The sequence below is a fragment of the Triturus cristatus genome, chromosome 2_2 (assembly GCF_964204655.1).
Source record: "Triturus cristatus chromosome 2_2, aTriCri1.1, whole genome shotgun sequence".
NCBI lineage: Eukaryota > Metazoa > Chordata > Amphibia > Caudata > Salamandridae > Triturus > Triturus cristatus.
In genome coordinates this window covers 1,249,615,365-1,249,640,279 of record NC_140582.1, presented here as the reverse complement: position 1 = coordinate 1,249,640,279, position 24,915 = coordinate 1,249,615,365, and the positions used below count along the sequence as shown (strand labels likewise).

Here is a 24,915-nt window from a genome sequence, read left to right as displayed (position 1 = left end):
GAAAACAATAAAAAAGTTTCTAAAAGAAAAAAATACGCCCAAGTGGAATATTATTAGAAATTACTCTTTCACGTAATATGATGGGCCTCTTTGGATTGAAGTCTTAAGCAGTTGTGCAAAAGAGGGCTTGTTTACAATCGATGGACACCAAGGGCACTCTGGTCAATTTGCATAGCAATTTAGTGATCAAAGGTCACACACAGAGTTTAAAATTCATTAGGCCACTCATGTGGTGCGAGTGTCCTGCACCATGAATTGGCGGTGCTGTAAGCACATTGTAAGGGAGAACTCCATCCCCTCCTCCGTATTGGCACCTCACAACGCAAGTGTCACTGGGGCCCAGAGTCCCCCTCAAATTATAGAAATGGTACAACTGGCCTATGCTGCAGGTTGACAACAGTGCTGTGGGCATGATGTTAGGGATAACTTCAATCCCATCCTCAGAGTTGGCACCTCCTGGCACAATTGTTACTGTACCGCCTTAAGTGATGCAAGTGGCAAAATCCAAAGCCATACAGCAACACCCTGGTTTATTTCACTTCAATTAAATAGGGGACCAAATGCAAAGGTCCAAGTGTCTGGAGTACACTTTACAATTGCTCTTGTCCAAACCAACAGGCTGAAGAATAAGGATTAGTCTGATAAAAGGCCATGAGGAAAAAAGGGTCTGGGTCGAGGGTTACCGCACAGCAACAGAGCATTGGCCCACGCTCACCCGCAAGCACCCAGCAATCTCTCCTCTTGATTCAGAGGATGCATGAACCTCTTGTCAGACGGGCCATCAGACATATGCTATCGTAGAACGAAACCCAAAGGATAATAAACACTCTTACCAAGAACAACAGTAGATGTCTGATGATAGAGCCCAGTGGGTGGTCTTGCCCTGGCTCATTCTGGTGCTGAAGGGTGTAGGAAAGTGGCTCTGTATATACTGTTCCCAAATAGGTACAGTGTGTACAGAGTCCACAGTCCCCAGAGGTTTGGCAGAGGCTAAAGTTAGATATAACCTTACTCTCTAAAGTGGTAGCTTGGTCGAGCAGTAAGGCAGTATCCGAGGACAGTGTAAACCATTTGATGTACACACTCAGTCAGCAAATGGTCTCACACACTTAAGAACTGAACTTTAGGCCAATGGTTTGTATAAAAAATATATGGTGGTTTTATTTTAGAACCGACAATAGGTATCAAAATATACTTTCTCAGAATGAGATGCTTTAGTTAAATACTTTGCAAGAGGCAATTGACTTGAAATGCAATAGTTCCAGTTTGTTGCAATAGCCAACACAATTTCAAACACAATAATACATTGAGCTCAATGGGAATTTTACGTTATATGCAATTGATTACTTTCAGGATTACTTTTCTAACTCCAGGACTGGATCCTAGATTCAGTCCTGGGACAGTTCTTGGAAACAAGTGAGTAAATACGTTTGAGTTACTGTTGTGATTTTTAAGCAATATTTTGCTATCTTTAAAAGTTGACACTTAGAAACTTTTTCTGATCAAATTACCAATGTTATCCTATGGAAGGAAATTCACTTAGCAGGTAAGTGGGGTTATGGTTACTTTTTCTAGGTCAGTGTTGGATCCTGGATCCAGCACTAGTGTACCACCTGTAAGCAGTTGAAAGACTGCGTTTAAGTTATACAGGCGATTTTTAAGGAATATTTATAAGTTTGCAAAATCAACACTTAGAAGAAATTTCACAGAAAAACAGTCTATGGTTTCCTATGGAAGAAAATTCGAGTTACGGGTAAAGCATGTTCTTGTTACTTTTGTAATCCAGTGCTGGGCTCCTAGGCTCAGTACTGGGACATCAATCTAAAACAGGTAAGTAATTACGTTTTCACAGTTGGTACGATTTTTAAAGAATATTTGTAGTTTGCAAAAATCGACACTTAGAAGAAATTTCACAGAAAAACAGTCAATGGTTTCCTATGGGAAAAAGTGGTAAGTACGGTCGTAAGTACTTTTCAGGGTCACTGGGATCTCTCCTAATAGCAGGTGAGTATTTCTGTCTTCGTTTCTCGGTTGATTTTAGGTGAATATCTTAAAGTTTAGAAACTCGACACATAGAAGAAATTTCAAGAGAAACCAGTCAATGTTACCCTATGGAAGAAAAGTGAGTTATCTGCTTTTGGGTAAGTACTCGACCGGCAGAGTTAAGGTTCTGGGCATAGACTCAGGGGTCTCCCAGGGTCAGGTAAGTACAGAGTTACACCCTCAGCGGCACAGGGGCAGCCGGGTGCAGAGTGAGTTAGGCTCAATGTTATCCTATGGGAGGCAGGGGGTCCTTGGTTAGTGGCTGCTGACTAGCAGGCCACGCAGCTGTGGGAGCAGGGCTCCTGGTCACTTGCTCAGGGCAAATGGGAAAGTAGGTAGGAGTAGAAGTTGCACTGCCAGGGCCACTGTGGCAGCTGGATGCAGGGTGCTTTTGAGCCTTTGGGCGCTCAATGGATTGCAATGGAAAAGCTCAAGGACGAACAAAGGCTGCAAGCTCGGGGACGAACATTCTTCAGGTGTGACCACCAGTTCGAGAGGTAAGTTGGGTAGTTGGAGGATAGGTAGGTACCCAGGAGTCGGGCACAGGGGGCCGCAGGGTGCCGGGTGCAGGGGTGCCTTTTGCTGTCGGGAAATCTTACCCTCTGTTGATCGCAGTTGGGGGGGGGGTCCCTGGTTCTGAGGCTGCAGGCGTCGTCAGGAGCGTCGAGGTGGGTTCTTGGGTGCCGGATTCGGGGTCACAGTCGCCGGGGGGAGGTCCTCTGAGTCTTTGTCCACTCCAGCACAGGCCAGGCTTGGCGGGTGCAGAGTGTGCAGGGTTCGCGGTTCCGGGCTGATGCCAGGGGTTAGATACTTGCTTTGAGCAGAACCACTGCTCGTGGGAGTCCCAGGTGCTTAGAGTCACAAGGTAGCCAGGTCCTCCGGGGTTTGTGAGGTTGCTGGCCACAAGAGGTGCCGGGATTGAGCAGGAGCAGGTTCGAGGGTCGACGGGCAGGTAGGGCTGGGGCCAAAGCAGTTGGTGTCTTCCTCTTCTTAGCAGCTGCACGGCAGGTCTTCTTTCTTCTTGCTCTTCTTTACTGTCTTGGAAACTGGAATCTCAGGAAGGGAAGGTTCAGGGTGCCCCTAAATACTAAATTTAGGGGCGTTACAGGTAGGTAAAGGGCAGGGACCACTGGGTCCCTGCCCTGGGGTTGGTACACCCCCTATCCTGCCACTCTCCTGTGGGTGGGGGGCAGTGGCCTAATCCTGATTGGGCAGGGCTCCCCATCTTCAAGATGGCGAGAGCCCGGGCAGGTGCTTCACCCCGCCTCCCCCACCTGAGGGGTGGGGTTGGCAGTGGCTGGCACACCCCCTGTCCTTTCTTGGTGTTTCCGGCCAGTCTTCCCGCCAGTGTGGGGGTTGAGAACCGGTAGTGGCAAGTTGCTGGGTACAGCAACTGGCCTGGAGAGCTCACAAAGGCGCCATGCCTTTGAAGCTTCCACTTGCCCATCCTGGGGGAGGAGACCTAGCACCTCGCCCAGGATGTGCATTGTTGCAGGCCCAGGAGAGCGGACGGCTCTCTACCTAGGGGTCCAGCAACATGTCTGCTGTGTGGCAGCCTAGGCAGCCCCTCAGACCAGACGTGGATTGTAGGTTAGGTTCAGGGGTCATCTCTAAGATGCCCTCTGTCGTGCATTGTACATTAAATCCTGCACTGGCATCAGTGCGGGTTTAATGTGCTGAGGAGTTTGATACCAAACTTCTCAGTCTTCAGTGGAGCCATCATGGTGCTGTGGAGTTCGTGTTGACGATCTCCCAGGACCATATACTCTTAAATGGCAGCACTGCACTTACAGTGCCCAGGAATGGACCTGGGTACTGTAGGGGCACAGGGCTCATGCTCCTGTGCCCACACCACTGGCATAGGGCACCCAGCTAGAGGGGTGGCTGATGTATGCCAGGGCAGTGTATGTTGTGGGCATGGCACACAGGGATGTGTGACATGTCGACTCTGTTTTGTCCTGGACCCAGACACTCAGCCTGCAAGGGCAGTGTGTTTGTGTTCGGGTACAGGGCCTCTAAGGGTGGCACAATAAGTGCTGCAGCCCTTAGAGGCCTTCCCTGGTCACAAGGCCCTGGGTACCATTTACCAGGGGCTGACATGTGGCCAGGGTTTGCCAATTTGGGTTTTAGGGAAGGAACATAGGCCCTGGGCACCTGATTGACAGGAGCCCAGGGCACACTCCATCAAAGTACATTCAGCAAAAAGTGGGGGCATACCATGCAAGAATGATGGCACTTTCTCACAACTGGTATAGGCCCTTGGCTGGCCCTTTGCACTAGTGTGGCCCGTGCATGTCCCATGCTGCAGGAGGAGGAGGAGAGCTTGTAAGCGTGCAGCATGGAGGAATCAGATGTGGCCCCTCCTCCTTTCTTCTGTGCAGCAAGGCAGTATGGAACACTGAGTGCCTGGGTACACTAACAGCAGCAGGCTCCCTGATCATACCAGTTGCTGAAAGATTTTTCAATGAAAATATGGTTGGTACAAAACATCAAATATAGATTTCATGAAACGTGATAGGAACAGGGTTGATCATTACTATTGTCAATGGAAAAATGGATACAACTCTACAAACTGTGGGATTTTGCCAAGATTTTGTGAATTACTACATTTTAGACCAGTCAGCCTTAGGTTGGTCTTCCCCACAATGTTTCGCCTACTTACCCTCAATTTGTACTGGATTTTTGTTGGCCTTAGGACTCTGCACTTTACCACTGCTAACCAGTGCTAAGGTGCTTGTGCTCACTCAGCTAAACATGGTTAAATAGGCATGCAGCTAATTGGGAATATTTAGTTTACTTATAGCCAATAGCTATTCCCCAAGACAGACTAATAGCTGCATTTAGTTGAATGTTTTTCCGAATGATCAAGCCGGGATCCAGCCGTCTGCAGATAAACTGGCAAGGAGAGGGTAAAAGGACAGACAAACTGGCTTCTACGAGAGAAAATCAGGCAGTCCGTGGTGGTTCAAAGAGAGAGAGAGAGACCAAAGATGTAAATTGCAATGCTTAAGTAACTAAACACTAACTTTGGAGCGTGGGTTAGAAGAACATTCTGTGATACCAGCCCCAGTTCCCCATCAGAGATGGTTTCACTCACTAACAAGCACGCAGCAGGTTGTTTCTTTATAAAACGCACCTTTCTGTAGGTTTTTTCCAAGGAGGGGGTGCATTGCATTGTTTAGAACAGACGCCATAGCACAAAAAGGATGTTAATTGTACCAAAGCCAATCTCCGAGCCTTTGAATTTAGAAGGTCTTTGACACTGGAGGCGGAGGGTTTCTCCACTCGGGATTCACAGGTCCACAGGGCACTAGGAGCCAAATGTTCACATCCTGGACATTGTGAACGGTAGTTCACTGAGATCTCCTACTAAAAGTATATAGAACCATTGCTGTTGAAAGAAAATGTAGGCAAATATGGTCAGAATTTTTAAATTTCATAATTTAAATGTAAGGAAAGTGCAAATGTTTAACCAAATCATGTCAGGGCATGTGTATCTAAATTGAAAACCTGCTTTAAGACCATTCATGTGGCACTGCATGTGTGGAAATACACTGTCTTTCCACTTTTTTAAGCAAACGTTTGGAATGATATTTGGCGCTGCACCCCCACACGCGGTCTGGTTCCTGGCGCACATAGTCTTGGTTGCAGCGCACAGAGAAATTACGCTGTCGCACACAGAGGAAAACAAATTAGAGGGAACACTGGTTTGAATATGTTGAAATTTTGTTGATGCCGAGGTGCTTCTGTTGGTGCTTGCCTTTAGTGGGTTTTTTTATTCATGTAGTAGAAAAATGTTAATGTTAAAAAATGTGTAACAGCATTTTTTTTCATTTTAGGGTTTGTGTGGTTAGTGGGAAATTTGGGTTGGGAAATGTACTTGTTTTAATAGTTTAATTGAGATTAATACTTACTTTTGGCTAGGTGGTTTTTGGATGATGTTTGAAGGTAGTGGAGTATGTGTTAAAGTTTCTGTAGAGGAGATACAATGAAAAATAAATATACAATAATTATGCTTTACAATTGTTTTATGCAGTTGTAACATTAGATAGATATTTTACTTACTTTTTGAAGTTGTATTCAGAGCGTTCAATGATGAAGTCCAATGTTGCGGAAGCAATGCCCTTATTCTTGGTTTTGTTGTTGGAGCATAAAATGTTACATTTTCTTTTGTTTATATAGTGTTTAATTGTGCTTTCAATGTTATTGGGTTATTTTAGTTGTAGGTATTTTTCATTGGTTGTTACTAATGTTTTCAATTAATTTGGCAGTGTTTCCCTTATATGGGAAACGCTAATTAGTGTTCAGTTTAACTTTTTTGTATTCTTACTTTATTTAAAAGTGTAATAGTATATTACTTGTATTTTATTTTGCATTGCATGTATATTAAAAATATTTATTTTGTATATAGTGTTTGTAATTATAATACATTTGGTGAGTTTAAATGTTAGTTATTTTATTGAATTATAATGTATTTAATGTTTTATTTATTTATTATGTTGCGTGTGTTTGTGATATTGTTTATATTATTTACGTGATATATTGCGTTAATATTTTTGGTCGACAATAGTGTGATCTATATTTTTGTTATAGATTGTGATCCATATTTTTGTTATCGATATTTGTGTCAATTTGTATGTTTATTTAACGTTTTCGATATTAGTTGTGACAATATTTTTAGATCAATATCAGTGATATCGAAGGTAATGTTTATCAATAATTTTGTGTCATTATTTGTGTATTTTATTAACCCCTTGCCTGCTCATGACGAAACCACTCCGTCATGAGCCACGGGCGCCGTGTGCTCATGACGGAGTGGTTCCGTCATGCTGCGGCCGTTGCGGCCGCTCCGCCCACGCGGCGCTAATTCCCCGCCAGTGCTGGCGAATAATGCAAGTGGGCGGAGTCGTGACGGAAGCACTCCGTCATGAGCACAGCGCGCCCGTGGCTCATGACGGAGTGGTTCCGTCACGAGCATGGCGGCGCCGCGCTCACCCCGAACCCCCCCAGCGCCGCGGCAAAATTCGTGCCGCGGCGAAGGTGTTAAATAAGTATAGAGTATTTATGTAATAGATGTGTCGCTAATTTTGTAGTTCGATATTTTGAGTGTCGATGTTATGTCAATGATCCGAAATAAACCTATATGAAATCATAATCAATACATATCACTAATTGGCTAATCAAACATGCTGATCACATACAGTATGCATTTTTATATTTAATGCAACATAACTTTATCCAATCTCATTAATTGTGCTTAATGTATTAGCGCTACATTTCGACTATTCAAATGTCCGTAGTACCGCAAATCTGCGCTGTGTATAAGAAGTACAGTTAGCTGATGTCAGGAGAGATTGCGTGGCTATTTGCATAGACACACATCTCTTTAGTGTAGTGTCCTTATTCCTGCTTGTTGCATTAAACAAATATTGTGAACATTATGGCAAACCTAATACAAGTGCATGGCATTTAAATAAAGAGCTATCTCTTCACTCCATTTGTCAGTTAATGTAAATCTTCTAACAACCAATGTATGTATGTGACCTTTTAGTCTAAAGACTATTGTGTACACGAGGACAAACCTATTAGAAGTGCTCTATTTTAAGTAGCGCACAGCCTTCTGAGAGTCCAGCTTTTAATTTAAAATCTGCTCTTCAATAACATAAAAACATAACGTGTATTTTTAAAGCGCACTTTCACCCAGAGGTATCTAGGCGCTGAATAACAGATTTGTATTGGTACCCAACTCAATGGTACTCATTTTATCGACCTCAGATGGATGAAAGGCTGAGTGGACCCGCTGGGGTTTGAACCTGTGACCATGAGGTCAAACACAGGATCCTGCTGTGGACGCATTAGTCCAATGAGCCACCAGACCCGGCTACACATGTTTGAAAAACATCATTAGTAAATTTTATGAAGCTACATTTAACAAACGGAGTACTTAATTTATAAATGGATATGATTAACATAGCAAACCAAGGCAAGCACTTTAACTATTATTTTAAAAGCTGTTTTGTATATTATGAAAAACACATAGCAAGTGCTAAACATCTTCGTTAACAACACTTTCTGGTTGGAATTCAGCAATTTGTTTAAAGGATGACATCGGGTGCATATTAGAATGAGTTAACAAAAGTAAAAACAACTCAATTTACAACTTTTGCCATATACGAAATGTATATCATACTCCCCTTCAAAGCACTGTCATTGGCTGGGCCTCCTCCCTTCCTCCGTCCCTTCGCATTTCTCCATCGCAACCAGCCCCACAACCCCGAAGTCTGTACTTCTGTGGGCAGCCTCAAATCCTTTTTTAAAAAAATTTTTTTTTTTTTTTTTTTTACTTCTTGAAGTGAAATTCAGTAAATGGTGTGCAATTTGTAATAAATTCATTGTTATTGCTCTCAACCTTTTAAGAATATTATGACGGGGTCAAACAGCCGCTGGTTGAGGGAGGTTGGAACCAGTACCCTTCCTTTGTACATGAGGAATGTTTTTGTACAAATTTGTACCTGTCTCAGAATGTGCGGACAAGCTCCATCCCAACCTTCCTTCAATCAGAAAGCAGTATTTAGCAGGATAGCAGCCACATGGGCCCATCGTAAGGCAACCATTGAGTGATCCGGTCTGTGTGATCCGTACGAAATCTGTGTTTTCGATTCATTTTTACTCCAGTCTATACCGCATTGAGGAAAATGATGTCTCCTCCATATGGCACCTACAAACATTTGAGTGATCAGCTGCACTTCTTAAAAGACGTCGATGCCAAAGGACCACCATGGAATGGGGGAAATTAAAAAACTGAGATGAATTCATGAACCAGTTGCTGCCCAGAGAGATGGAGCTTCCTGTGCTACCTGAATCCTTTCCTGCTTCAACTTCTATGTCAGAAAGAAACATTTAATAAAGTGAAGAGGAAGTTCTGCAAGGAGGATCTAAATCATGATCTTTCCTAATCTAGATTACGCCATGTTTTGGTCGGCATGGCACTATTGTTTGACCCATGAGAGAGCGCCATGGGCTCAGGAACTGCAGTAGTTGTGGGGCTCAGCAATCTTCTTCCTCATGGCTGTGGCGCCTTGAAGGCCTTAGTCTGAACACTGTGTGCAGGAACAGTCAAGGTCAAATAACAATGTATGCTGTTGAATTCAGGTTGATCGGCCCACGCTCTAGACACAACAAGCACACAATTACAAATATCTGAAACTCGGGTGCCTTTAATATTGCATTGTATTGCATCCATGATGCTGGCACTCTTGGAGAAAACCTTTCCAGACACAGAGAGCAGTGTTGATCCTGTGATGTGATTCACTTAAGCTGATCTTTGAGGTATGGGGTTCCCCATTCAAACCTAGAGACCTTCTATTATTATTATTATTATTATAAAACTAGCTTATTAGGCAGGGGAGGGTGGTTCACAAGGTATTATAGGACCTGTTTCCACTATCATTATAATATGATTTCTCCCTTTTTCTTCTATGGAATTGTAACAATGCTGATTGTATTATTTCTAATCATTTGTTTGCTTATGTTAGCCAAGATACTGCATCTTAGAGCACGTAGTTAAAAATAAACATTTTAAACTTTTCCGTATCTCTGATTACTCACGTTGTGGACTGATATGAGAATAACAACGAAAATTTTTTCCTGATTCCCACCATTCCTGAGAGTATTCGAAGTCGCTTGTTCTGGGTTGTCTAATCATTGGTAGCTTCGATATAGTACGGAGAACGAATGAGACACTGATGCTAGTCGGATAGGGGTTCTAGGTAACTAGGTGTGTTTTTTGGTACACCACAATTCACTGAGGTCCTGGTTTCCTGTGCATAGTTCTGTGCATGGGCAGAATCCCCGCAATACAGGTAGTTGACCAATTGTTTGGCAACATAACCTTCCAATATCATGGCAGCAAAAGGAAACCGGGATATTGTCTGAATGTTTTTCAGAATGGAGTGTGTCACCCCCTGGCTTCTTGAGGAGAGTAGTAGCTCTGGCATCTTTTAACGCCAACAGGTCAATGCCATTATCCAACAAGCATTTGCAATGCAATAGGTCTCGCATTTGTGGAAGTTTAAGCTATTAACTTTGTAAATGACAATGTCTTTTATTTATGTTTTAAAAACCAACACATACATAAAAGACATTGTCTTTTTACACAATACCAATAGCTCAAACTGTAGCAAATGCGAGACCGCTTGTATTGCAAATGCTTGTTGTTTGCAAAGGTCCAGTCACCAATGTGTGTACGTCACAGCTCAGATGTTACAAGCAGGGGTATACACCAATCCACTGAAGCTGTACGAGTCGGCGTGAGAGATGACATAAGAACAGGCACATTGAGCGCACACCACAACGCTGCACTGGCCGACGGAATGCACCTTAATTAAGAGAACGCTCTGAGAGCTGCGTTGCATAGCAGCCTTCAGAAGCGCTATTGTAAACAAGATGATTCCATCAAAAGGGCTCCTGAGACAAGTGTTTTGGGCTCTAGTCCCAACACCTCCGCCATCAGCATCAAAGAATTCCCAGCATGGCGCCAGGCAAGACTATAAAGTGTAAATAGACGCTAACTAAAGCATCTGACGACGACTGTAACGTTTAAGCTGCTAAACTCCACTTTACTGGGCAATTACCTGGCTTTTGACCAATATTATGCTGTGGCAAACCCAAAGCGACAAGCTTTGCAATCACTTCTTCACCGCAGCACATAAGCAGTCACAACAGCACATAAATAGTCACAAGCTCGCCGCATCTTCCGGCGGCAAGAAATACCTCGCTGTTGTCTTTGAGGGAAACTTCTCGTCTCTCGCGAATGGCTATCAAAGTTGAAAGAGAAGCCGAAGACGGGGGACTGTACGCAAAGGTGACGCCTCGTATTTCAAATCGTCCCCAGGGATTTGCAGTAATTAGACTCAGAAACGTCATAACTAGAGGAGCCGAGTTTATTACCTCACATAAACTACACGGCAACTGAGCGCAGACACGCCAGCACCGAATAGGTCAATTTAACCGTCCTAATCCTCCGCCCACATTACATCGGCACTTACGTCTTCACAGAATGCGGAGTTGTGTGCGTGCGCTAAGCATGAAAGTGAAAGGTAATTAGACAGGAAGACTGACACGGAGAGGGCGGGCGGCGGCAAAAGTGAAAGTGCGAGTTTGGGGGTGCCCGCATGCGATGCGCTGAGCGCATGATGAGAGGTAAGCCAGATGGTACCTCTGCTCGTGCATGTGCGCGTAACACAGAAAGCTGTTGTCGGATTTTAGAATGACCACTTACTAAAAGTCTCGCCAGTGCAACCCATGCGCTGGCTCAGGCGAGACCTAAAAATGCATTGAGTCAGGACATTAGCAGACTTCCTATCGCTTGCCTGAGTTGTTTCAAGACTGCAAATGGTTGCTTCAAAAGAGTTCATGTAGTCCTTATTAAAAAAAGAAAGTAGAGAACATCTTGAGCGAAACGTCCTGAGATGATTGTGTCTATGGAAGGAAAATTAAATGTATCAATCCCCTCTCTTAAAATCTTAATTTTGTTGAAAAAGTTAATATTAAGCTGATCGCACAATTCTTGTGAAGAAGCAAGGCACCGTAAGACCAACTCTCTGGGCAGACACAAATACCCTGTACTTAAGCAAGAAAATATAAATGATACAAAACTTATAGAAATTTCTAACAAAGTTTAACATACAAGAAGAAGGGATAAGTAATGCTGTATTTGTAAATTTTAAAACAAAATTAAAAGTGCAAGCAAATTAAAATCATTTGGGGACAATCAGAACAAATTCATAAGTAAAATGATCAAAACCTATTGTAGCCTCTGTACAAATTCTAGAGACCATCACACCATATTCGGACTCACTGGAAGACAAGCACACAAACAAAACTTCTCAATTCTGCTTTCAGCTGGTCTCAGCAGCTAATTGTAGGGGAAGTTGGTACTGTGATACAAAACACTTTGTAAGGCTTTGAGGGCACAAAACTGAATCCCTAATGCACTTAATAAATATGTAGCCATCCTAGTCTAATTAACATATGTAAATCGCTGTTGCAGCTCACATTTAATCGTATGAATATGTGATAGACCAGGAAAACAATGTCCGCATGCTTCACAGGCATTGACTGCCATCTCATTTTCCAGCTGGTAAAATGTATAGATATAGCCATCATGCAAATGGGAAAGTGGGACATCAGAGCAGCATGATAGACGCCGCTTATGCAAAAATCTGATTTTATAGTGCTATTTATTTTATTTTTAGCCACAATGTTTTTATTGCAGCTATTCACTGCAATCATGTTATGTAAAATGTAATGATCTAAATTAATTTACAATAAAATGAATTTGAGTAATATTTAGTTGAAGGTGGGTGGTGTCAGAGAGGTCTTTTATTAACTGGAAAACTGTTTTATGATTAATGACTGGACGCTGTCCTATTCGATCAAGGACGGACGGACGGACGGACGGACGGACGGACGTGGGTGGAATTGCCCGACCAGCTCAGTAGCAATGCTGTGCTTCATGTATTGTCAGGGCATAAGCTCTGGAGCATAGAAAAGACAGGTGTCCACACGACCAATGGAAGCTATGCGCAGACCTAACAGCCTGATCCCTACAACACCCACTCTGCACCAGACTAAACTGTTGCCTCAGCCCTTTCCACCGATCAAAGGTAAATGCGCAGCCCCAGAGTGAGTTAAAAGTCAAAACTTTAAAAAACATAGAAGCTCATGTCTAGCAAACAGCTCAAGCCCCACGTGGCATTGAGTCACAAGGTCTGTCATAAATACCTTTATTTACTCTTAACTGTCTTTCCAGGTATCGATTAGCAATGTCCTGTAGTCTATCTTATGTCTCTTGAGACAAATGATGCCAGTCATGTAGAGTGTTCATTTTCTGTGTCTTTGTGACAAGTGATGCAGGGGCTATCGGCCTCCTGTTCATGGACTACGTTGAGTACGACACTCCCAACGCAATGCACGCTCACTGTGCCCCACATTCATTGATACCCTCAATTGATCAGCCTGCTCGCCACTCCATAACAGCATCATCGCGGTCAATCGATAACGAAACGGAGGCAACCTTTTCCCATTTTCAATGAGACAGTTGAGTTAGGAACCCCATAAATGTAGGGTCGGTGACTACATCAAAAGAGCATGTTCACCTTTTTCTGCACTCGTGTAGTGTGTTGTTTGTATTCATGTGTGCGACACAGCTTTTGCTTTAGAAAAGGATGCATGAGACATTATTTCTCAACATACATCTGTCGGTGCTCAAACCAGTCTTTAATAATCATGGCAGAGCACACCAAAGGCTAGGACTGGGAGCGGTGTAGTCCCGATCTGGATTTTGGTGGTCCTCAACTGGACCGGTCTCTAACACATTTAAGTTCAATTCCATTAGTCAAGGTTGTAGGTTTCTCAAAGAGAGTGTAAGGTTTATATAAGGAATTAGTAAACAAAATAGAGGAAATATGCCATCAATAATTTTTGTAGCAATGCATGCAGTTCATAAGTACAAAGAACTTTGTAAAGTTCCTTATGAAATCCGGCATAGATTTGCCATAAAAGAGTAGGAAATAAGGTTCCCGGGGTACTGAGAAAAGCGAGTTCTTTTCAAAGAACTGTATACAATGGTTTTCATATTTTACTATACAAGTACATGGTTCTCAGGATATGCACCAATGAGGAACAAGCAATATTTTACTGCAGAATACATTCAAAGATTCTCTCATTGATCTATAACATTGAGTTCAGTCGTCACAGTTTATTCAAGCATGGTAGTTGATACATTATGCGTAAACCTCTGAACGCTCTCCGTCTATCAGTGTAAAGCTTGCAATTATTTATTTAGAACAAGAAGTATCAGCACAAGTTATCACATGGTGTATTATGACATTAATTCACAACGGAGGACAATGTAAACACAGCTTGTGTTATCATAAGCTTGGTTTCTAATGTATACAAAGCAAAAAGAAAAAACAGCTCTTACATCCATATGAAGTTTTAGCCCTGCCCTGAGTATCTATAAAATAAAGGGAACTCCTTTGGTTAAATGCAGAGGAAGTTTTAGATTCAGTTTGAATCCCACATCATTTATTTTGATCTCTCTCACCCTAATCTTGAGACCAGTATGATGGTAATATCCTATCATAGTGGGACGTACTAGCCAATAAGGAAGCAGGTCATAATAATGTGCGTGAGGCTTTGCCATCCAAAATCTTTGGGGGTTTTTTCATGTTGGACTATAACACTTTCCAAATTGGATAAGACCTGTTTTTGAAAGAGAGGACACAGGCTATTGACAACACAGGCATTAAGATGGAGTCTAGGTAAGGCTTGTTGGTTGGATCCATTATCAGCTGTCATGTATGTTTATGGTCTGACTTCTTTCCTGCCTGTCAAGTATTTAAGTGTTCAATGTACATAATTGCTACAATAGAAATGTTTTAGTGTCTCACAGCTGGTGTCTTGGGAGATATGTAATAACAACATTACATCAGAATGAAGGATGTAAGTCAAACTCCCTCACTGTAGATAACATATTGTGTGATTCCATTTGTAATAAAAAAAAGTCTTATTTTACACTCACTTTATCACTTGTTTACCATTTCTTTCAATCTGGCAGAGAACAAAACCTCGGTTGGCATATCAGGCAGTAATCGAAGAAATAGTTCTGTAAGAGTGGACATACAGGAGCCATTATCAGTGAAAGCCACAAAGATTGATGACCGGTGTTCTGAGTGGAGGGCAACCAGCCTGAGCAGACTACAGAGAAGCTTGAAGATGAAGCCGCTTCAGGGACACAAAGACCGTGTAAGTCTCCTGAAAGAGACCATAGACATGTTGACACCGTGTAACACAAGGGACTGTGAGAAAAGTTTAAGTGGATGTTACACCAACGCAATACATTCCAAAGCCTGCGAGGAAGGGGGTCTCTGTGCATGTGTGCAGTGCAAGATGAGTTTCATGCACGAGTCACTTAATCACCAACAGAAGGCGATGCACACAGGAAAGAAACGGGGCACAGATCCTGAAGTTGAACCATGCCTAACTGGGCAGTGGTCATCCGGTGAACTGCGGAACGTGCACATAAATATGAAAGAACATGTATGTGCTAAACATGGGGATAGTTTTAGTAAGGAATTTGACCTGACCAAACAGCAAGAAGTGCAGACTATGAGACCTTCAAGTTTTAAGCCTGGAATAAATTCTGAAATCGTGTCACCTGGCCAGAAATTTGAACCAAATAAAACACTTCAATGTGATGAATGTGGAACGTGTTACACAGATAGAAAGTTCTTCTTGACTCACTGTGAAATACATTCAAGTGAGAAGTGGCATAAATGCCATGAATGTGAGAAGGTATTTAGGACGCAGAAGCTTTTGAATAGTCATCTTCGAAAGCATGTAATTGAGACACTTTATACATGCAATATCTGTAAGAAGGGGTTCAGCGGTTACTCACAACTGACTGCTCATCAGGGAACGCATGCAGGAGAGAACTTATTCCTGTGTAGGGATTGTGGGGAGACTTTCAGTGATGTCTCTTCCTTCATTCTGCATCATAAAATGCACCCCTTGAAGAAGCCATACACGTGCACTGAATGTAAGAAGAGTTACTCCAGAGCAAGTTGTCTCGCCATCCACCAGCTGAAACATGTCGGAAACAAGCCACACCAGTGCAGTGAATGTGAAGCATCTTTCACTAGTGCTTTACAGTTACGCAAACACCAGCAAAAGCATGCAAAGAAGCACTCCTTCTCATGTTCTAATTGTGGGAAGACGTACAGCCGGTTATGTTCTCTAAACAACCATGAGAAGGTTTATAATAAAAGCCTGTATACATGTACTGAGTGTGGGAAGAGATTTTGCTATCAAATGCACTTACAAAAGCACCTGCAAGAGCACATGAAAACATGCGCAGGAGGGGAGAACACATCTGACTCCCAGATATTGGCCCAAAGGGTGAAACAATTTGTGCTACTGTACACCAGTCAACCTGGCCAGACATGGTAAGGTACATGAGACATCTGTTAAACACTATTCTAAAGGCAAGCAGTATTGGATCAGCTGTCAATGAGAGACCGGAAATGAGGGTGTATCAGTTACCAAACACAAAACATGGAAATAATAAAACAGTCCAACTGAGCATCATGGTTTCACAGTCTATTAACTAGTCTCTTGAGAATTAACACCTGCTGTAACACAAATATTCAACACCAAGTGAAACAGTTTGTCAGTAAAGACTCCTGATCAGAGCAGCCCAGTCATAACATCTCCACACGAAACAAAGTAAACCACCCGTCGGTGGGCGCAGGCCGACCGCAGTGATGTAGTTAAGTTCCCGATGATCTTGAGAGTCATATATAAGAAGAACAGAGGATTACGTTGTGGGCATCAAGAACATATGCAATATTGTCACAGTCAGACGTCTGAAACAAAACAAATGAAAGGATGCTTCCTCACCCCCCGACACATCCCAACCCCTAAGGAATACCTACTGAAATGTAATTAGGATGTTAAACATTGTTACTAAGATTAATAAACTGAGGGTTTGAAGAAACTACAAATTGAAAACAAACTAAACTGTTTGGAAAAAAAGTCACTATAAGGTAAAAAGGAGCCTGTTGGACTTTAGTCTCGAAATGATGTGTAGTAATTAATTTATTTTGTGTTATTTGTAAAGTGACATATGCCATTCTAAGGCTGTGTCAGACAAAATACAGCAAAGGAAAAGCATGTCTGATGTTTATAATGTTCATTGGTAGTAGGTATTGTCAATGTAGAATGGCTCCAAGTACCTGAAAATAAAGAAAAGACAAAGTTCCTGAACTGGAAATCTTCATGCTGTGGCACTGGGCCTCTCTTAAGGTCAGAACAACTAATTTTGTACATCGTTTTATTTCTCCCCACAAATATTCAGAACTACAGTATAATGCGTTAATATAAACCAGTATTTCTTTTTTGAGGCACCGTTTGTGTTTGAAAAAATGAGCTAGATGGAGAAGTGAAGCACCGAGCAATCCTTTAGTACGCACCTTTTTTTGAAAAAACAATAGAGGAAGAGGGCAGCCCTTACCATACGCCCTTTATGAAATGAATATTATGTTTGCTCTGGGTTAGATTGAAGTGGGGTATATTGGGACGTGAGGGGGTAGATTGTGGTGGGTATATTGGGGTGAATGTAGAATGGGTATATCTTTGAATGTTCTTTTATAGTAATGCTTTGAATGTTTTCACACGCATGTAGCAAACACTGGTGGGAAAGTTTGATTGGCAAGGGCAGTTGCGGTTTGACTTTCTGACCTGGAAGTCACTCCATGTCATGGGTGAAGCTGGAGAAGAATAAAGATATTTCTGAAAGGTGAACACAGAGTGGTCTCTTTCACTTACTGTATTTGGCGACGAGGATTCGGATACCCCTAACATTATGCTGGAGCAGCATAACTTTTACAAGCATAAGCAAATGGTGGCGGAAAAGGTGAAGATATCCATATCGGCATTAAGAGTGGTGGCAACCACATGTGGGTTTGGTCCTTTGGCAGAAGACTACATTAGGGACCAATTTGTAGTTAACTGTGCTTCGCTCAAGATAGAAGAAAGGTTGCTGAGTTGTAAAAACCCATCTCTGACAAAAGTGATTAACTGAGCATTAAGTATAGAAAAATCTACGATTTCGACAAAGGCAATGCAGTTGGAAACGATTTCTAGGGTTAATATAGTTACGTCTCGGGATGAGACCAATGACGAAGGATTATATACGGTGGGCCCAAAGGATAAATCACAAAAGTGTATGCAAAGAGGTTCCAGTTTTTGCTACAGATGCCGTTCGAAATCTCATCATATCTATTTTACTGGGTGCCCGGCCTTAGGCAAACGTTTCAATTGTAAGAAAGTTAGGCTCTTTCAGAAGGTGTGCAGGGGTAATAAGAAGCCGATGAAAGTGGGCAGTGTGGATGTAGAAGCGGACAGATGTGCGAAATCCCTGAACAATGTGCTGTTAACATTAGATAGTGACGTGGAGCCTATAGAAGTGAAAGGACCGTTATGTGTGGCTACTATTGTTAATGTGACTGCAGGTCATGGCGGACTCGGGGTTGCCCATAACAATCCTTAAGGATTCAAAATTTTACGAAAATTGTGAAAAAGACTTTGCTTTACTGAAAACAGACATAAACCCCAAGGGTTTCGGGGAAAAAGATATTGAGATGGTGGGGAATTTGTGGCCAAAATACAGGTGCTTGGCAGGGAGACCGTCACAAAGGTGTATATGGCAGTCAAGGGGAAGAATATAGTTGGATGTAAAGACCTGGCATGGATGGGGCTGTATTTGGTGCGGGGTGATGATGAACTTATAAAGGTGCGAGATGTATCTGTGTGTAACCTGAATGAACAGGAAATGATGTTAGGGAACTGTGAGAAGCTGGCTTGTATATGAGGCACATTTAAGTAAGTGGGCACACTGCACCAATCCAGATAACCCTTATGGTGATTTTAGCGGTCTTAGACAACCTTAGAAAGCTCTCTAAGTGGATCTGTGGAGAACAGCCTTCAGGCTTAGTCCAGAAGGAGTGTAAAACAGCTTGTTTTACCAGAACATAATCTTATTGATATAGATTACATGAAAAAGGACCACACACTGTATCTATAAAAATATGCATTTATTATATAACACTCGCTAACACATATAGGTATCTCCTAGCCGGAGATATACACAATGCACACAATACTTTTCTATAGAAACAGGTAAGTAGCTCATAATACACAGTGGTCACCAGGGGGAGGCCAAACCATGTACTAAAATAGTGGAATACGAACCACGACTCGAGTCAAGACTATACCCAGAAGACGTATAAGCGCTGGGACCCAAGGAACCGCCCGCGGTAAGTAACTAGGAGCCCCACAGAGGTCGTGTGCTAGGAAGGAACACGACCGCGTGATTACTACAAGTCAATGGGTAAGTCGCGGTTGCAATTTTAAAGAAGAAGGACCCTTCCCACCGGACCCTGAAGAAACCCTGTGGAAAACAGAAGGTTGGAGAGCCACCCCACCCGTGGATACCTTACAAACCAGGATAACTGCCCCAGGGAAGCCGGGTGCATAGGTGTGAAGTGGCATTGGAAACCGCCATCGATTCCAGTGGAGGATTTCAGAAAGATGCTGCTGCTGGAGAAGGTGAAGGTGTCCAGTGGAACCCAAAGGTGGATTCAAGCTGCAAAGAACCTGCAAGCAGAGGGGACAGAGTCTATGCCACTTAGGAGTGACCAGGAGGCACGGAAGAAGAATGCCCACCGATGTCGGTGCTGCAGGGGAGCTGACGGTGACCTTAGAACTGCAGCTGTGTGGACCATGCGAAGCTGTGGAAGACCAGGAGCTGTACACGAGCTGTCCCACTTTGGATGTTGAGAGTTGAGGGGTCGTGTCCAGCAGGAACACCAACAAGCCTTGGCAACTGCAACCAATGTGGGAGTGGAGAAAGGTGCAATGTCAGGACCAGCAAGGACCAGGAGACTCGCCACAAGCTGGGAAGTCAGGGCAGGCCCGGAGCAATCAAGGGAGCCCAAAGAATACGAACATGACCCTCAAGAGGACCCACAGGCCGGAGGCACTGGAGTTGCATGAGGGTCTAGAGCAGCTCACCAAAGATGCAAGCCCACGATGCAAGAAAAGCGATGAGGATGAAGATCTTGATCACTGGAGATGCTTGAGGTTGTGGCTGCTTGGAGCCCGAAGATCTTGGTGGAAGGAAGCCAACAAGCCTTTGCAACTGCAAGTCGATGCAGTGCACAGGGGTTCAGTTCCGCGGCTCCGACGGGGGATACTGGCCTCAAGCTTGGTGAGAGGACAGGGCAGGCCTCAAGGGATGTGAAGAACCACCCCCTTTGTTGCTGAGTCTTTCGGAGTCCATGGGAGCTAAGGCTTAGCAGACTGGTCAACGTAGTTGCTGTGATTGCAGATGCAGGGAAGTGACTCTTTCAATCAAAGGGAGATTCCTTCAGGTGTCTTGGATACCCACAGGCCTTGGAAGGTTCCTGTATGGTGCACAGGCATGGACGTTGCAGCAGACGAGCAGGGCGACGAGATCAGGAGCAGCAGGAGTCTTCCTAGTTGCAGTCTTGATGCCCAGAGCGAAGTCCAGAGTGCCCAGACGGTCGAAGAAGTGGTGTCGGAAATGAATATTGTCCCACAACGAATCTAGGGACCCACCCACAGGTAAGCCCTTAAATACCCTAAGGAAATGGTTAGAAGGATTCAGGGGTCCCTCCAAAGGAGGGGCTGGACAAGCGGGAGGATACTCCCCTGTCCTTTGTCCAGTTTCATGCCAGAGCGGGAGCCAACGGCTCCCTGAACTGGTTTGAACTGGACTATGCAAGGAGGGCACCAAATGTGCCCTGCATGCAGACTATGTGGCGCTGGTAAGGGCTTCCACCCTGCCCCAATAGACTAAATCCTGTCTGGGATGTGGTCATACCTCCAGGGAGATGTGACAGAATACCTATTCGGCCTTACCCTGCCCGAGCTTGGTTCAGCAGCAGGAGGAGGGCAGAAACATGTCTCTGGCTGGAAGCAGCCCTGGCTTGCTATCCGGGTCTGGAATACTGGTACTGGGAATACTGAGGGCCTAACATAGGGCCTTTCCAGTGCTTGAAATCATACCTCCCACACCGTTTACTGTGTGGGGGTATGATTCCAACATGTTTGATATCATACGTGATAGGATTTGTTGCAGCCAGTTTCGAGATGGTCACCGCTTAATGGCGCAATGCCCCTCTATATGTCATATGGCTGCCTCACTTACAACCTTGGAGAATGGACTCTGTAGGTCGTTGCGGTGTCGTGCTCATGCAGGGGCACTCTCACACTTAGAACCAAGCCCCTGTGCCTCCAGGGTTGTAAAGGCCTGCTGTAGGGGTGACTTTTAGGTTTTACGTGCAGTGACCTTAGATATAGGGAAACCTATATCTTTCGTAAGTGGTGCTAGCACCAGCTTACACAGGCTGCAATGGCAGGCCTCTAGTTACAAATTGAGTGGTCTGCCATGGGTGGTATAATACATGCTTCAGCCCATGGGGGACCCCTGGCGTACCTGTGCCCTGGGTACCTTAGTACCATATACTAGGGACTGATAAGGATGCACCAGTGTCCAATCTGGGACGTACCTAAGTACTTACCAAACCAATTTAGGGAAGAAATCAGAGGGATTGGGGTCCTGATTAGCAGATTCCCAGTCAGACAGGTCAGAAACAGTATTACATTGTTAGAAATGAGGGGGCTCTGGTCGACGCAGGTAAGTACCAGCGACAAGCAGGGACCCTTTACTTCTAGTCAGGGCGAAGGATGGCTCCTTAGAATAACCCCTGCTCACCCTCTAGGTGCGTGGCGCGAGCAGTCAAGGCTAAACCTCAGGGCGTACACGGTTAAGCACTTGCAATTATACACACAGTAAATACTTTGCATGCACCACAAACGGACACCAGGCAGGTTGTTGTTAGAAGGCGACCCCAGGGGAGACAGGGAGGTTACCTGAACACCCTGAGACCTACCCTCGGGGTAACGTAGCCGGGCACTGGCGGGAGACTCCTCAGGGGAAGAGTCTCGTATCTAGGATCGCACACACGGCACCACACGACAGAGACACCACACGGCAGGTTCTTGGGAACAGATCTTTTATCTACTCAGCTACGTCGGATTTTTATGATCACCAAGGTGGATATGTACAAATAGAGCACGGGCTCAGAGAGTCTCGGTAGGGAAAAGGGGGTAGCGGGACAGTCTTTGGGAATCCGGATCAAATGCAGGGGCGTACCCAACGCGCAGCTCACAATCTTCGAGCTGGGGGATACGCTGCGGTCCAGCCAGACCGAGGGAGTCTTTAGGAGCAGCGAGTCACTCAGCAGGGCTCAAGCACAAGGTCGGAGGTCTTACGATCTTCAGGGGAGCCGCGAGTCACTCAGCAGGGCTCAAGCACCAGTTCGGAGGTCTTACGATCTTTGGGGGAGCCGCGAGTCACTCAGCAGGGCTCAAGCACAAGTTCGGAGGTCTTACGATCTTCAGGGGAGCCGCGAGTCACTCAGCAGGGCTCAGAGGTTCCGAGGTTGCAAGGGAGCCGCGACCACGTCAGCAGGGCTCTCGTTGTTCCAGAGTCGAATCTGCCAGATAGTCCCAGAGCACCCCTTGTTATAGGTCAACTCCTCTTTGATGTCCGGGGTCCGTGTAGGCAGGGGTCTTAGCGCCTGGGGGCCGCTCGTTGGAGTTTCCTGCCATGTTGTCCTTTGATCCTTTTCAGGGCCGGGTCGGGAGGAGTCCCAGACACCCAGCAGGCGTGGAGCCAGCCCTCAGGGAGGCCGGAGGGCCGATCGAAACCCATCTCCCGAGGGGAGGCCAGAGGTGCGATAGAAACTGCTCCTCCCTCTCTCACTCCATGGGAGCGTGATGTTCCCCAGCCCGGGTGGCGCCTCTAGGCCTGGGTTGCGCTGGAGCCGGGCGGCCATCGTAGGTGCATGAAGTGGGCACGCGGGCCCTGTGGTGCTGGGAAGATGGAGGGCACGGACAGGGAAGTCCGGGTCGGGTGTGTGTGGGTCCTGGCGGGCAGGACCGGCTAGGCCGTGTTCTGAGGGACTGAATGAGGTGTACGGGTCAGGGGGTGTGACTAGGGGTCAGGGATGGCCATGCCACAAGGCCGGGTCTAACAGTTGTATACAAAAAAAAGGCTTTTATATTTTCAGCAGATTTAGTACAAGACCCAGTAACGGTGAAACGGTGGGGCCACGATCTCTATGAATACGGAAAATTCTTTTATACGGAAAGTCTTCTTATGTGGGGCAACAAGGTGAACTGTGGGTCTTAGCGCACTTCGCGCTGAGACTGGGACCGGGTGGCACGCGTCAGACGGCAGGAAAAACAGAATGTTACGGACCCTGCATCCGATGCGAGCTCGCGGTCGAGTTCGTAAGTACAGTACCTTGTTTCTTTCAGTAAAGGCGGGTGCGGGACACTCAGCGGCTCTTCAGAAGGGCGAAGCGGCGTCCGGGGCTCCCAAGCTTTACGAGGGGGGTCTGGTCCTTCAGGCTCACAGCAAGAGCGGGGTGTTTCAGGTTGGCAAGTGAGCAGAGCGGGGCAGCCGGGTACATTCTCTACGTCCGGGCCGTCCGAGGCTTTGGAGATGGTCACAGCCCCGATTCCGGCGGGAGGGGTGAAGGTGCGCAGCGGGCCTCCGGCGAGCGAGGTGACGGGGGCAGCCCAGCACGGCATAGGGAGAGCGGCTCAGATCGAGCGAGGCTCTTCCCAAGGCAGGGGCGGCCAAGCAGTCCGGTCACGGCTCAAGGAGGGGCTGATGGGCACGGGAGTCACGACTCCGGCGAGAGAAGGAACACCACAGTCCAGCGGTAGGCGAGTGAAGGTCAGGATGAGCCCAATGGTCCTGGGGCTCAGTTCAGGGGGCAGGCTCGCTTCCAGGCCCTTGGAGATCGTTTTTGAAAGCACAAGTTTCTTGAAAATAAAAATGAAGCAAAGTCTTTAGTAAAAGGTTTCCTCTTCTCTCCTTTGGCAGCGAGGTCACCACTGCAGGCCAGTCCCCAAGGGTAGGGACAGTCTTCCTCCTTACAGCTTTCCTGGCGCCTCCTCCTCAGGCAGAGATTCTTCTTGGTTCAAAGCGGATCTGATTTCTTAGGAGCAGGGCTCCTACATTTATACTACATTTCTTTTGTTCTCCCAGGCCAGGGTGGCCCTTGCCTAGTTCAGTCCAGTTCTGGAGCACTTTGTTGACGCGATGCAGGCTTCTTCTTTCAGAGTGCAGGGTAGAGTCATCAGATGCTCCACAGGGAGCGGAGCCGGCATTGTGGAGGCAGAGCACAGCCCTATTCAGAGTCCAGGTGTACTCCTCCCACCCATCTACCTGTCAATCTTTCTATTCACCACCAGGCTACCTAGCCCTGCCCATCTGGGTTTCCCCAGCCCTGTCACTCACACAAGCCCGACAGCAGATACACATCACGCAGAGGCGGGCTGAAATGGTTAGGCAAGCAAAGGCCAACTTTCTAAACAGTGGCATTTGCAAACGCAGAATATTAAAATAAACCTTACGAAAAGATGTACCTTATTATTCTGAGTTCAGGCATACTAAACTCGATCTTCTACCATGTTCCCTGGGCATGTTAGGATCATAGGATGTAACAATCTTAACAGCCCATTCTGGCCTATGAGAACAGGGTAGCCTTACAATAGTGAAAAACGAAGATGGCTGTAATTCACTATTAGGACATGCCATACACATCAGGGCTTGTCCTACCTTATGCTTACAACGCACCCTGCCCTTGGTCCTACCATAGGGGTGACTAACATGAAGTTAAGGGAAGGTTTAGGGACTGGCTAGTGTGTGCACTTGCCAGTCAGCATGTCAGTACCAGACTGCACGCAGGTTCTGCGATGGCAGACCTAGACACATTTTACCAGGCCGCTTCTGTGGGTGGCACAACCAGTGCTGCAAGCCCACCAGCGGTATTAGTATTTACACGCCCTGGCACTCCTGGTGCGCTTTACTGGGGTCTGGCAGTAAACCAAATAAGCCAATTATGGAATCCAACCAACATAGCAATTTTCAATGGGGAGAGCATATGCACTTTAGCACTGATCAGCAGTGGTAAAGTGCCCAGAGTCATAAAACAGCCAACAACAGGTCAGAAAAAATGCAGGAGGAAGGCAAAAAGTTTAGGGATGACTCTGCAAAAAGGAACAAGTCCAACACTCATCCAAAAAAAAGTAGGAGTAACCATAAAAGCAGATCCTACTCTCCTACACAACCCGCGCCACAAAACGAAAGGAGATGAGACTAACCTTGCCCAGTGGAGTCTTCATGTTCTAAGTGGAAATATCTTG

General features: G+C 45.3%; 1 protein-coding gene across 1 annotated transcript in view; it reads left to right on the top strand.

Annotated features, from left to right (window-relative positions):
• The window catches only part of LOC146863516 (uncharacterized), a 157,300-nt gene extending 139,891 nt beyond the window's left edge, over nucleotides 1-17,409 (top strand). Inside the window, exon 3 of the mRNA XM_085642951.1 lies at nucleotides 14,666-17,409. Coding sequence (XP_085499077.1) covers nucleotides 14,666-16,056 — 1,391 coding nt within the window. The 3' untranslated portion in view covers nucleotides 16,057-17,409. The remainder of the gene's footprint in view (nucleotides 1-14,665) is intronic.
• Nucleotides 17,410-24,915: the final 7,506 nt, after the last annotated feature.